Source organism: Panthera pardus, unplaced genomic scaffold (genome assembly GCF_024362965.1).
Source record: "Panthera pardus isolate Hobbes unplaced genomic scaffold, ASM2436296v1 HiC_scaffold_8, whole genome shotgun sequence".
NCBI lineage: Eukaryota > Metazoa > Chordata > Mammalia > Carnivora > Felidae > Panthera > Panthera pardus.
Window position 1 is genome coordinate 138,820,912 of NW_026527013.1, and position 14,064 is coordinate 138,834,975.

The following is a 14,064-nucleotide window of genomic DNA, read 5'->3' on the forward strand; positions in this document are numbered from 1 at the left end:
AGCTAAAAGTGAGAAGGTGGGGGGGGGGGGCACTCCCAAGAGAAGACTTTTCTTCTCCACTCCTCTGTTCCTTCTCCCTTTGCTCTGTCCCCTCACTACCCTAAAATGCCTTAGGAAAGCAGACCCCTGGGGAAATGGCAAGCTCAGGACACCAAATGAACAGGGCAGAGGGACTGGCTGTCTCTGCTATAAGAGCCATACAGTAGTTAAGGTCTTTGCTTTAGTTTGTATTTGTGGCAATAAGATACATCAAGTGTATTTTGCAGAGTAACAAGTTCAGCTTCAAATGGTGACTGAATTGTTTTTAATTTATCAAATAAATGATTCTCTTAATGTACGTTTGATAGAAAAAATTTTAAGTTTGTAATTTTGATTTGCAGAAACATAGGTGCAATTTTGTGCATGTGTGTGCTTTTTTTTTTTTTTTTAAGTGGAAATTAATCTCACTAATGACTACTGGCTCAGTGGAGGAGTTTCCGAAATGGTGTTCAAAGCAAGCAAGATAACTTTTCACTGGGGAAAATGCAATATGTCTTCTGATGGATCGGAACATAGTTTAGAAGGACAAAAATTTCCACTTGAGGTAAGTCACTGGTTCCACTGGTTCCTAGTTCGTTTTCCGAAATCATTGAGATTTTAGTTAGCATATAATTTGATTAAGTTACTGTCAGATTTTATAATTTATACAGTTATATTTTACTTGGTTAATATCTGCCTTCCTCACTGGACTAAGCTCTGTCACACTCACATTTGATTTTCCACTTTCTGTCAACCCAGAGTGCCACACTAGGACGACCAACAAATGTTGATGTGTAAACAAATAAACAAATTTCCTTCCACAACTCAGGAGGAAAAAAGGGGCAAATTTTGTCAATTTACTGGAGAAGCAAAGAAATGTAAAATAGAGTGAGAACATTTTCAGTTTTAAAATTGGAAACATAAATATAATAAATAATGAGTATGCAGTAAAATAAACACTTCCATACATGTCTGGAGAGAGTATAAATTGGTAGACTGGGAAGCAGTTTGCTTCTTTTTATCCAGAACTTTGAAAGGTTTTATTTTTAAGTTTATTTATTTAAGCAATCTCTACGCCCAGTGTGGGGCTTGAACTCACAACCCCAAGGTCAAGAGCTGCACAGTCTACTGACTGAGCCAGCCAGGCGCCCCTGTATCTGGAACTTTAAATGTTTCAATCCCAATACCTACCATTTCCCCTTTAACAGTTTAGTCTAAAAAATAAAGACATGCTCAAAAATGTATGTGCAAAGGTTTATTTACAATAATAAAAAGTTGAAAGGAAATGATTAAATACATTATGATGGAGTATTACAGATCCTGTAAAACCATGTGTTTGAAGGATTTATTTACACACAAAAAAAGGTTCATCATAAGATATTAATGGGTTTTCCTTTTTTAATGCTTTTTAAAAGCAAAATATAAAATAGTATATGCAGTATTATTACTCGATTTTGTAAAACATGAAAACTAACTTAATAGTGACTGAGGGCCCAGAGTCTGAATCAGATGGACTAGGTTTGAATACTGACTTCACCATTTAGATATGAGTTATAGACACGACGTTATACAAATATTTAATTTACCTAAGCTTCCATGTCTCCCCTCCAAATCTGATATAAGAGTAGTAACACCTGCCTTATGAAGTTATTATGAAGATTAAATAAGAGAAGGAATTATTACTGCTATAAAAATAACTGAGGGAAACCAAGGAGACACGAGCAGGGGTTTTCCATGGGTGATGGCATAATAAGTACCTTGCTTTTCTCCTTTAAAATTCCCATATTTTTAAAATTACTTATAACAGAACTATATTACTTTTATAGTCAAAATAGTTATTGATAATAAAAATAAGATGAGTGAGTTATCTTTTAAAGGACTAAAAATATCTTGCTATGGATAATCATATTCTAATTCATAGCTTATAAATTTGTGTTTTTCAAAGTATATTAAATATCCTTAAGGAAGAGCACATTTATCAAATTTGGTTTGTGGAAGAAATGAAAGCCAATTTATTAAACACATAACATTCTCAATTTGGAGAGTTTAGCCCTGTCACAACACTATTTAGAGCAAAGTGGAAAATCAAGAAAGACCCTAACAGCAACAAAAGCCCTGAAATAGCAAAATAAATGATATAGAGTCTGTGCACTAAGCTTCAAGTATTTTCCTTATTTAGAAAGCCCTTGAGTTCCCTCTCTGATGGCTTGTTTGTTTGTTGCTTGCCTTTTTAAAACTCTCTCCATGTAATTGTGCAAGCAGGGAAACCCAGGAGCATCCTTGACTTGGTCTTTTTTTCCTGGTCTCCTGCATCCAACCATGAAGTCTTCTCGATTCTGCCCCTGCGTGATGTGGGAGGGCAGAAAAGAGCTCAACCACCTTTGTTTATTAGTTGGATTATTAAATGTTCCCAAACTGGTCTCCCTCTCTCGTCTTTTTTGAAATTTATTTATTTTTTTTTTTTAATGTTTACTTGTCTTGAGAGAGAGAAAGAGAGAGAGACAGAGGAGAGAGAGAGCATGCACAGGAGCAGGGGAGGGGCAGAGAGAGAGGGAGAGAGAGAATCCCAAGCAGGCTCCACAATGACCTGGAGCCCCGACTCACGGCTCCATCTCAGTCACTCTGAGATCACGACCTGAGCCGAAATCAAGAGTTGGCCGTTTAAATGCTTAACGAACTGAGCCACCTAGGTGCCCCTCCCTCTCTCTAGTCTGAATCTTTTCCACTCTTCACCCTCTTCCCCCCAGCCCTGCTGCCCCCCAATCCCTGTTAGGTGAAGTACACCAAGGATTCTCTATTGCTCTCCGGAGCAAAGGGCTGGGACTGCTTCAGAGACCTTCCTGGTGTGGCCGCTGCCTGCCCCTCCTTTTCACCCGCCAGTTTTTAAGCTGTTCATCCTACAGGAGTCAGTTTAGCAATCCTCAAAGGCTTTGTGGTCATAACCTGAGGCAGGGGCCACTGCCATCCTCCACCCACACCTGCTGTTTCTCCAGTCGTAGCCCTAACCAAGCATTAGTCTTCACAGAGGCTTTCTGCTCTTCCCAGAATTATTTGTCTAAACTAGCTAAGTTACCTGATTTCTGAGATGGTGACATGGGGAGCACCAAATTGCAAGTGAGAGTAGAAGCCGTTGTCAACAAATGCAGAGGCTGAAGTCGAAATTAACAAGGAATATTGCCCGGCAGCAGAAGAGGACCCTTAAAACAGGGAACTTAAAATTCTTTTCGGTAGTTTGTATGGAGAAGCAGAAGGTCCTTGAGAGTTCACTATTATTAGAGCATAGTATGATAATGTCCAAAAAAGGTAACAAGAAAGGCACGTCCAGTCAAGAATGAAACGATATTTGAAAGGATTCCAGAAAACAGCTAAAATAATACTTGATAATTTATTCCATTTGATAATTATTCTAGTATATTATTACCTCAGTATTATCTAGTAATCTCAAGGTGGTCATTTCCATCCTAGATGTATCTAACTTTGTGCTTCTTTCCTTACTGAAGGATGGTAATCGTGAGAGTAAATGCAGTTGTATATACACGTAATTGATAAAATATCTTGAAACTGTACAGAGTATTGAATTATACAGTTTACAGAATTTTTCAAATAGTATACTGAATCAGTAAATTATTTTATTGTTTCTCTGGTGACTTTTGTGATGTCTTTGTATATAATAAAGCTGTCATTGTTACCTTTATAGATGCAAATCTATGGCTTTGATGCAGACCGATTTTCAAGTTTTGAGGAAGCGGTAAAAGGAAAAGGGAAGTTAAGGGCTTTATCCATTTTATTTGAGGTAATCATTATACATAGATTTAACACTACCTTAATTCTTTAATCCCCTGAAGTAATTGATGTGACATATCAAAGCATGCTTTTTAACAAATTGAAGAGCTTGCAAGTGGGATGCTAACTGGTGATCATTTGCAAATAGAACAACCCCTTGGCTGGGGTGTTTAAAAGGGAACTCTTTCATTCATTAATGGGGTGCATCACTTCCAGCTGGAGTAGCCTTTTCTGTGAGCAGATTTGTGTGCATGCAAAGCATCATAATAATACAGCAGTGACTGGGAATCAACATTTTAAAGCGTACTTTTCTCAGTGGAAAATTTAAAAGGTAGCTGGTTTTTTGTCTGTTTTATTTGTTTTTGTCTTGCTGTGAAGAAAAAAAAGGAAGTATGCATTTGGAGAACATTGCATTTGGATACTTAAAATGGATTTCACTTATCTTTTCATTTTATTGAAAAGTTAATCAAATATTTTATCCCATTCTTAGAATGTCATTCTTCTTTAATAGATTGGAACAGAAGAAAACTTGGATTACAAAGCAATTATTGATGGAGTCGAGAGAGTTAGTCGTTTTGGTAAGCTATTTGGAGAAATCGTTTTCTTCTAGATTGTACTTTGGATGCATATGAATTTTTATAATATTACAAAAGTCACTTGCTCCAAAGAAGAAGGAAAGACCTTTTCAAAAAGGAGCAATCTTCCAGTTCTTACACTTGATGATTTATACATGTCTCACTAAAGAACATTTTATCTGAAATTTTTGTCATATAAAAAATCACAAACTGTTAATATAAGTAGGAGTTAAAGTTTTCTAATTTTATTCTTGAAAATAATCTAATTATGTGATGCATTTAAAATGTATATCTCTATTCTGTCTGCATTGTACATTTGTTAAAGACTCTGATTTATAATCTGAAACCAGCTAGTGTTATAAAAGTCATGTTTTTAAGTGAAATGACAATTTTCCTCAACTTAAAATTTATTCCCTGGTGGTTTCCTTGATAGGTCCTTTACCAGTATGACAAGGTTTTTGGAAGAAGGCAAACACTTAACATAGAAAAAGATGCCGTATGTTTCACTGTTCTGCCTGCTAGCTCATGGATCTTGTCATTTGTCACAGCAAATGCTTGTAACAACATCTGCAAGAGACAGCAAACCTGTTATTATTATTGTATTTTTAGTAAGCATCCACACGCAAGAGATTAATGCTGCCCTGAGTTATCAACAAAATAAGGATTATTTCTCTCTGGGAAGCCGCAAAATCTTGAAATCAGGAACAAAATTCATATAGATCCTTTTTGAAAGCAAAAGCTGGGCCTTGGATTGATTCATATTTGTCAATCACATGTGAGGGCCTTAAGTGACAGAACTTTTCAGAAGTCAGGAATATGTGAACTCATGCAGTGCAGCTTTCATTGTTTTGTTTTTTTTTTTTTGTTTTCGTGTTCTTTCCAAAAGGTGCAATCAAACACAAGATGAAGTTATCTCCCTCTATCCACCTAGATCGCAAAATTCAACATCGAATGCCACAAGCCACACAATTTTTCCCTCATTTAGTCAGAAAGTGGATTTTATTCAGACTGAAAGAAGGCAGCTAGTTTGAATTCCTACACTGAAACTTGTATAAAACATGAACTCCAAATGTTCCCAGGCCTTATGTCAGCCTGTAGGGCCAACAAGAGTGGTCTTAACCCTGGGTTGTTAGTCCTGACTTGTGTCGCTGTGGTATTCTGGCCTCTTTTTCTGTATGCTTCTTCAGTTATTTCTGGGGCTCTCTAGCAAGTTCATACGAGGATCCTATCAGTGTAGGAACCAATTTGCCCATGTTCTTTGGCTAAAGTTTACTTTTCAGTATAGTTATTATCCATAAGCCGTTGAGGGAGGTGCTTCCTCACAGCTGCTGCTGCCACATAATAGCCTCCTCGAGAACATGGATTCCCAGCAGCACTATTCTGGCCGTATCCTGGCTCTTAATTTGGAAGCAGAACCGATAGTCTCCCTGGCTGCCTGGAAACACATCCCGATCTGCCCTCCATTACTCTGTTTTCTTTCTCTCTATCCTGCTACCTGTGCACTGACTTCTTCCCTCCTCTTTTACCGAAAAATAAAGTCCTCCATGTGCATCAACTCACCCACTGGATTCGTAATTCTTTCCATATATTCGGCAAGGACACCTAAGCTGATTCAGTGGGTAAGTGGTAGGGCCAGAATCTCGATCCAGGTCTGTCCACAAAGTTTGTTCCACTACACTGTGACGATTTGTATGAGTTATGTTTCAGGACAGATATGAAACGGGTCAATTTGATTTGAATGGTTGTTAGATATGATCTGTACAAACTAAATAAGTTAAGTCCTCCTAAAGGTAAATGTTTCTATTTTGAGAATTCTTAGATTAAATCTATTTCAGAGTCTAGAAAACCCCCTAGTACTCAATACACGAGAGGCTCCCCAATACTGGCTCTTAGCCATTGCTGCTGAGAACCTAGAGGACTGAAGGCAGCGCTTGTCTGTGGACAGAGACTCTGCAACTGAAGCTCAGCTCCCAAATCCTGCTCCATATTCTTTATATGATGTTAGTTATTCACGAAACAACACTTTCAACCATCATCAAGATTATAAAATCTATCTTAGTCCAATGTGGGCTGATGACTCATTTCCTGTATTCCTCTCGAAAAGATGAAAGAACCCGTTTCCCTTTCCTTCCCTCATTCCTGCCTTTCTTTTGACCCTATTGTGGTCTTTGTCTATCTCCTTATCTCTCTCCCTACTTATCCTCCCCCTCTTGCTGTCACCCTCCTACAGAAGGGGAGCATCTGATTGGTTGCTCACCGATATGTGCCTAAATGAATAATGACTGAATGAATGATCACAACTACAGCAGCATTGACTCAGGTGTGATTCTTGCTTGTGTTAACAATAATGAGGTGATTCAGATGAAGCAAATGCTTTTGCTAGACACATACTCAAAAAATCGCCTTATTCCAATTTTCTCAAAAGATGGTTGTCTAATTGAAGAGCTCTGGGGTGCCTGGATGCTTCAGTGGGTTGAGCATCTGACTTTGGCTTGGGTCATGAACTCTCGGTTCGTGAGTTTGAACCCCACATCAGGCTCTGTGCTGACAGCTCAGAGCCTGGAGCTTGCTTCAGATTCTGTGTCTCCTTCTCTCTCTGCCCCTCCCCTATTCATGTTCTGTCTCTCTCTCTCTGTCTCTAAAATAAATAAACATTAAACAAAGAAAAGGAAAAAAAAAAAGAAAGAAGAGTGCTACTGTAGTTGAAAAGTCCTGTGATATCCAAGACAGAAATTTAGGACATGTATATAAATAACATTTTTATTTTTTTAAGTTAGAGAGAGAGAGAGAGCACAGGGGAAGGGCAGAGAGACAGGGAGAGAGAAAGTCCCAAGCTGACTCCGTGCTGTCAGCACAGAGCCCAACTTGGAGTTCAAACCATCAAACCGTGAGATCATGACCTCAGCCCAAACCAAGAGTGAGATGTTTAACCAACTGAGCCACCCAGGCACCCCTCTAAATGTTTTTAAGATAAGGTACAAAACAGTTAGCATTTCAAGAAAATTCTCTATTTCACCATCCCTATTCAGATCTCACTTCTTTTCTTCCTTTTCTGGCCTGTAGCTCTCCTGGTGTCATTTCATTTCCCACCTAATTTAGCAGTGAGTCAGTGTTTGCCTCCTTACTTAATTAGTATTCTGCACATCCACATTTCCAGAGAACATTTGTAAGATAAATTTTGCCTTCAGCAGAAAAAAAGAAGCAATTGTAGCCCATTGATGATTAAGAAGGAGGTTATGGACTCAAAAATTTTTCAGTTAATAAAAGCATAAATCTGAAAATGGGAAACACTCACATATAAAAAGATTTTCCTCAGTTTCAGAGAACTTGAATCCAAGTCTAAATTCTAATCATTTCATCTTGATATTAGAGAAGAAGACATACTTTTAGAAATTACTAATTAATACATTAAACCAAGCATAACTTGCATTCTCTAACAGATTAAAACTAGATTTAGGTTGTATATACACAAGACTATCTGTTCGGTCAAGCAGATTTTCATTTCTAACAGTCAGTCTTAAATTCAGAATGGAAGCAGTTGTCTATAACTTTAATTATTACCACAGTCCCTCCTTCCTTCAAAAGTTTCTGCATTGTAGAAAAATTAACATTCAATAATTTAATTTTTAAACAAATTTTTTTCTTTGAGGCTTTCTGGATATGTCCAGTCTTCATAGAGTTTAAAGCCAGAATACACTATGAAAATAATCTGGGTTGGTCATTTTATTTTATAATGTAGAAAGTGGGTTCAAAATACTAACATCTTGCAAAGACTTCACTCTGCTTTGGATTTTCAATGCGGGCTGCATGTTCGAATCACCTGGGGATGCTGTCTTGAAAATGTAGATGCCCTATTACTAGAGATTTAAGTTCAAGTGGGCTAGGGTGGGGCCTGCAATACTGCTATTTTTTTTAAAGCTCCCCAGATTATTCAAATAAGGGGTGAAACTACTACCAGGCCCTAGATTATGGAATTCCTCAGTTCTTGTCTTCTCAAAGAATTCAGTTGAAAGACCTGATAGAGAGTTAATGTTGCAAAGGCTTTTTTTTTTCTTTTAGCAAAAAGTGATAGTACACTCCAGTGACAGAGGAGCAGGCTGACCCAAGGATAGGTGGCAAAGCGCCGAGTTCCTCATTGTGTTCCTTTATGAGGAGTTATTTGTTCCCCTCCCTCCCATCTCCTCATTCTCACTCCACCCTTGGAACTGCCTTGGTTTCCTCCCCTCCAACTTTTGCTGCAAGTTTGTCCTAGTCATTTTCCCAGGAGGGCCTAAGTGCAACCCCTTGGGGGGCGGGCCCTGACCGCAATGCTAATGATATTTTAATTCGTATATGGCGTTTACGTTCATATATGGCTTTTATGATATTATAATAGCCTCAAGGCTGCTAGTGACACAGTCTTTTTGTTTTTTTTAATTTTTTTTTTTGTTTTTTAAAATTTACATCCAAATTAGCATAGAGTGCAACAATGATTTCAGGAGTAGATTCCTTAATACCCCGTACCCATTTAGCCCATCCCCCCTCCCACAACCTCCCCCCCATAACCCTCAGTTTGTTCTCCATATTTATGAGTCTCTTATATTTTGTCCCCCTCCCTGTTTTTATATTATTTTTGTTTTCCTTCCCTTATGTTCATCTGTTTTGTCTCTTAAAGTCCTCATATGAGTGAAGTCATAGGATTTTTTGTCTTTCTCTGACTGACTCATTTCACTTAACATAACACTCTCCAGTTCCATCCACGTAGTTGCAAATGGCAAGATTTCGTTCTTTTTGATTGCCGAGTAATACTCCATTGTATATATATACCACACCTCCTTTTCCATTCATCCATCGATGGACATCTGGGCTTTTTCCATACTTTGGCTATTGTTGATAGTGCTGCTATAAACATGGGGGGGTGCATGTGTCTCTTTGAAACAGCATACCTGTATCCTGTGGATAAATGCCCAGTAGTGCAATTGCTGGGTCATAGAGTAGTTATATTTTTAGTTTTTTGAGGAACCTCCATACTGTTTTCCAGAGTGGCTGTACCAGCTTGCATTGCCACCAACAACGCAAAGAGATCCTCTTTCTCTGCATCCTCGCGAACATCTGTTGTTGCTGAGTTGTTAATGTTAGCCATTCTGACAGGTGTGAGGTGGTATCTTATTGTGGTATTGATTTGTATTTCCCTGATGATGAGTGATGTTGAGCATTCTTTCATGTGTCAGTTGGTCATCTGGATGTCTTCTCTGGAGAAGTGTCTCTTCATGTCTTTTGCCCATTTCTTCACTGGATTATTTGTTTTTTGGGTGTTCAGTTTGATCAGTTCTTTATAGATTTTGGATACTAACCCTTTATCTGATATATTGTTTGCGAATATCTCCTCCCATTCTGTCGGTTGCCTTTTAGTTTTGCTGATTGTTTCCTTCGCTGTGCAGAAGCTTTTTATTTTGATGAGGTCCCAGTAGTTCATTTTTGCTTTTGTTTCCCTTGCGTCCGGAGACGTGTTGAATAAGAAGTTGTTGCAGCCAAGGTCAGAGAGGTTTTTTCCTGCTTTCTCCTCGAGGATTTTGATGGCTTCCTGTCTTACATTGAGGTCTTTCATCCATTTTGAGTTTATTTTTGTGTACAGTGTAAGAAAGTGGTGCAGGTTCAGTTTTTTGCATGTCGCTGTCCAGTTTTCCCAGCACCACTTGCTGAAGAGACTGTCTTTATTCCATTGGATGTTCTTTCCTGCTTTGTCAAAGATGAGTTGGCCATACATTTGTGGGTCCATTTCTGGGTTCTCTATTCTGTTCCATTGATCTGAGTGTCTGTTCTTGTGCCAGTACCATACTATCTTGATGATTACAACTTTGTAGCATAGCTTGAAGTCCAGGATTGTGATGCCTCCTGCTTTGGTTTTCTTTTTCAAGATTGCTTTGGCTATTCGGGGTCTTTTCTGGTTCCATACAAATTTTAGGATTATTTGTTCTAGCTGTGTGAAGAATGGTCGTGTTAATTTTGATAGGGATTGCATTGAATATGTGGATTGCTTTGGGTAATATCGACATTTTAACAATATTTGTTCTTCCTATCCAGGAGCATGGAATCTTTTTCCATTTTTTTGTGTCTTCTTCAGTTTCTTTCATAAACTTTCTATAGTTTTCAGTGTATAGATTTTTCACCTCTTTGGTTAGATTTATTCCTGGGTATTTTATGGGTTTTGGTGCAACTGTAAATGGGATCGATTCCTTGATTTCTCTTTCTGTCACTTCATTGTTGGTGTATAGGAATGCAACCGATTTCTGTGTGTTGATTTTATATCCCGCAACTTTGCTGAAGTCATGAATCAATTATAGCAGTTTTTGGTGGAATCTTTTGGGTTTTCCACATAGAGAGTATCATGTCATCTGCGAAGAGTGAAAATTTGACCTCCTCCTGGCTGATTTGGATGCCTTTTATTTCTTTGTGTTGTCTGAGTGCAGAGGCTAAGACTTCTAATACTATGTTGAATGATAGTGGTGAGAGTGGACATCCCTGTCTTGTTCCTGACCTTAGGGGCAAAGCTGTCAGTTTTTTCCCATTGAGGATATTAGCGTTGGGTCGTTCATATATGGCTTTTATGATCTCGAGGTATGCTCCTTCTGTCCCTACTTTCTTGAGGGTTTTTATCAAGAAAGGATGCTGTATTTTGTCAAATGCTTTCTCTGCATCTATTGAGAGGATCATATGGTTCTTGTCCTTTCTTTTACTGATGTGATGAATCATGTTAACTGTTTTGCAGATATTGAACCAGCCCTGCATCCTAGGTATAAATCCCACTTGGTAGTGGTGAATAATTTTTTTTAATGTATTGTTGGATCCAGTTGGCTAATTTCTTGTTAAGGATTTTTGCATCCATGTTCATCAGGGAATTTGGTCTATAATTCTCCTTTTTAGTAGGATCTCTGTCTGGCTTGGAATCAAGGTAATGCTGGCTTCATAGAAAGAGTTTGGAAGTTTTCCTTCCATTTCTATTTTTTGGAACAATTTCAAGAGAATAGGTGCTAACTCTTCCTTAAATGTTTGGTAGACTTCCCCTGGAAAGCCATCTGGCCCTGGACTCTTGTTTTTTGGGAGATTTTTGATTACTAATTCGATTTCCTTAGTGGTTATGGGTCTGTTAAAATTTTCTGTTTCTTCCTGTTTCAGTTTTGGTAGTGTATGTGTTTCTAGGAATTTGTCCATTTCTTCCAGATTGCCCATTTTATTGACATATAATTGCTCATAATATTCTCTTATTATTGTTTGTGTTTCTGCTGTGTTGGTTGTGATCTCTCCTCTTTCATTCTTGATTTTATTTATTTGGGTTCTTTCCTTTTTCTGTTTGATCAAACTGGTTAGTGGTTTATCAATTTTGTTAGTTATATCAAAGAACCAGCTTCCGGTTTCATTGATCTGTTCTACTGTTTTTTTTGGTTTCCATAGCATTAGTTTCTGTGCTAATCTTTGTTATTTTCTTTCTTCTGCTGGTTTGGGGTTTTATTTGCTGTTCTTTTTACAGCTTCTTAAGGTGGAAGGTTAGGTTGTGTATGTGAGATCTTTCTTCCTTCTTCAGGAAGGCCTGGATGCTATATACTTTCCTCTTATGACTGCCTTTGCTGCATCCCAGAGGTTTTTGGCTGTGGTGTTATCATTTTCATTGACTTCCATATACTTTTTAATTTCCTCTTTAACTTCTTTGTTAGCCCATTCATTCTTTAGTAGGATGTTCTTCGGTCTCCAAGTATTTGTTACCTTTCCAAATTTTTTTCTTGTAGTTGATTTTGAGTATGTTTGGTTTGCAAATATGCATGGTATGATCTCGATCTTTTTGTGTCCCAGTATGTGGTCTATTCTGGAGAATGTTCCGTGTGCACTGGAGAAGAATGTATATTCTGCTGCTTTAGGATGAAATGTTATGAATATATCTGTCAAGTCCATCTGGTCCAGTGTGTCATTCAAAGCCATTGTTTCCTTGTTGGTTTTTTGATTAGATGATCTGTCCATTGCTGTGAGTGGGGTGTTGAAGTCTCCTACTATTATAGTATTACTATTGATGAGTTTATGTTTGTGAGTAATTGATTTTATATATTTAGTGCTCTCTCATTTGGCACATAAATGTTTGCAATTGTTAGGTCTTCTTGGTGGATAGACCCCTTGATTATGATATAATGCCTTTCTGCATCTCTTGATACAGTCTTTATTTTAAAGTCTAGATTGTCTGATATAAGTATGGCTACTCTGACTTTCTTTTGTTGACCATTAGCATGATAGATGGTTCTCCATCCCCTTATTTTCAGTCTGAAGGTGTCTTTAGGTCTAAAGTGGGTCTCTTATAAACAGCATATAGATGGATCTTGTCTTCTTTTCCATTCTGTTACCCTATGTCTTTTGATTGGAGTATTGAGTCCATTGATGTTTAGAGTGAGTACTGAAAGATAATGAATTTATTGCCATTATGATGCTTGTAGAGTTGGAGTTTCTGGTGGTGTTTTCTGGTCCTTTCTAATCTTTTGTTGCTTTTGGTATATATATACACATTATTTTTTTTTTTCATCTTTTCTCCCCTCAGAGAGTACCCCTTAACATTTCTAGCATGTTAGTGGTTTAGTGGTCACCAACTCCTTTAATTTTTGTTTGTCTGGGAAACTTTTTATCTCTCCTTCTATTTTGAAGACAGCTTTGCTGGATAAAGAATTCTTGGCTGCATATTTTTCTGATTCAGCACACTGGATATATCCTGCCACTCCTTTCTGGCCTGGCAAGTTTTTGTGAATAGGTCTGCTGCAAGCCTGATATGTCTTCTCTTGTAGGTTAGCGACTTTTTTTCCCTTGCTGCTTTCATGATTCTCTCCTTGCTTGCGTATTTTGTGAATTTGATTATGATATGCCTTGTTGATGGTCGGTTTTTGTTGAATCTAATGGGGATCCTCTGTGCTTCCTGTATTTTGATGTCTGTGTCTTTCTCCAGGTTAGGAAAGTTTTCCGCTATGATTTGCTCACATAACCCTTCTACCCCCATTTCTCTTCCTTCCTCTTCTGGGACCCCTATGATTCTGATGTTGTTTCCTTTTAATGAGTCACTGATTTCTCTAATTCTTAGACTCTGCTCTTTTGCCTTAATCTCCCTCTTTTTCTGCTTCATTATTCTCCATAAGTTTGTCCTCTATGTCGCTGATTCTCTGTTCTGCCTCATCCATCCTTGCCGCCACGGCATCCATCCATGATTGCAGCTCAGTGATAGCATTTTTTTTTTCATCCTGACTAGTTTTTACTTCTTTTATCTCCGCAGAAAGGGATTCTAATCTATTTTCGACTGCCTCTAGTATTCTTTTTATCGTGATTCTAAATTCTGGTTCAGACATCTTGCTTGTATCTGTGTTGGTTAAATCCCTGGCTGTTGTTTCTTCATGCTGTTTCTTTGGAGGTGAATTCCTTCATTTTGTCATTTTGAAGGGAGAAAAAGAATTAATGAGGTAGAAAAATTAAAATTTAAAGAATTAAAATTAAAAAAATATTAAAATTTAAAAATTGAAAACACACACACAAAAAAATGAATAAATGATGCTAGATCCTGAGTGTGTTTTGGTCTGGATGTTGAAAGTGGTTTGATAGATTAGAGAAAAAAGGCGGGGGGGGGGAAGGAAATCTTTTGAGAATCTGAAAAATTGAATACACTGAAGTAGACTAAAATGAAATGATG

General features: G+C 37.8%; 1 protein-coding gene across 4 annotated transcripts in view; it reads left to right on the forward strand.

Annotated features, from left to right (window-relative positions):
* The window catches only part of PTPRZ1 (protein tyrosine phosphatase receptor type Z1), a 183,631-nt gene that overhangs the window by 93,782 nt on the left and 75,785 nt on the right, over positions 1 to 14,064 (forward strand). For all 4 annotated transcript variants that reach the window (XM_019452563.2, XM_019452564.2, XM_019452566.2 and 1 more), the window contains exons 4-6: positions 432 to 583; positions 3,716 to 3,811; positions 4,313 to 4,379. In XM_019452563.2, the coding sequence (XP_019308108.2) occupies positions 432 to 583; positions 3,716 to 3,811; positions 4,313 to 4,379 (315 nt within the window). The remainder of the gene's footprint in view (positions 1 to 431; positions 584 to 3,715; positions 3,812 to 4,312; positions 4,380 to 14,064) is intronic.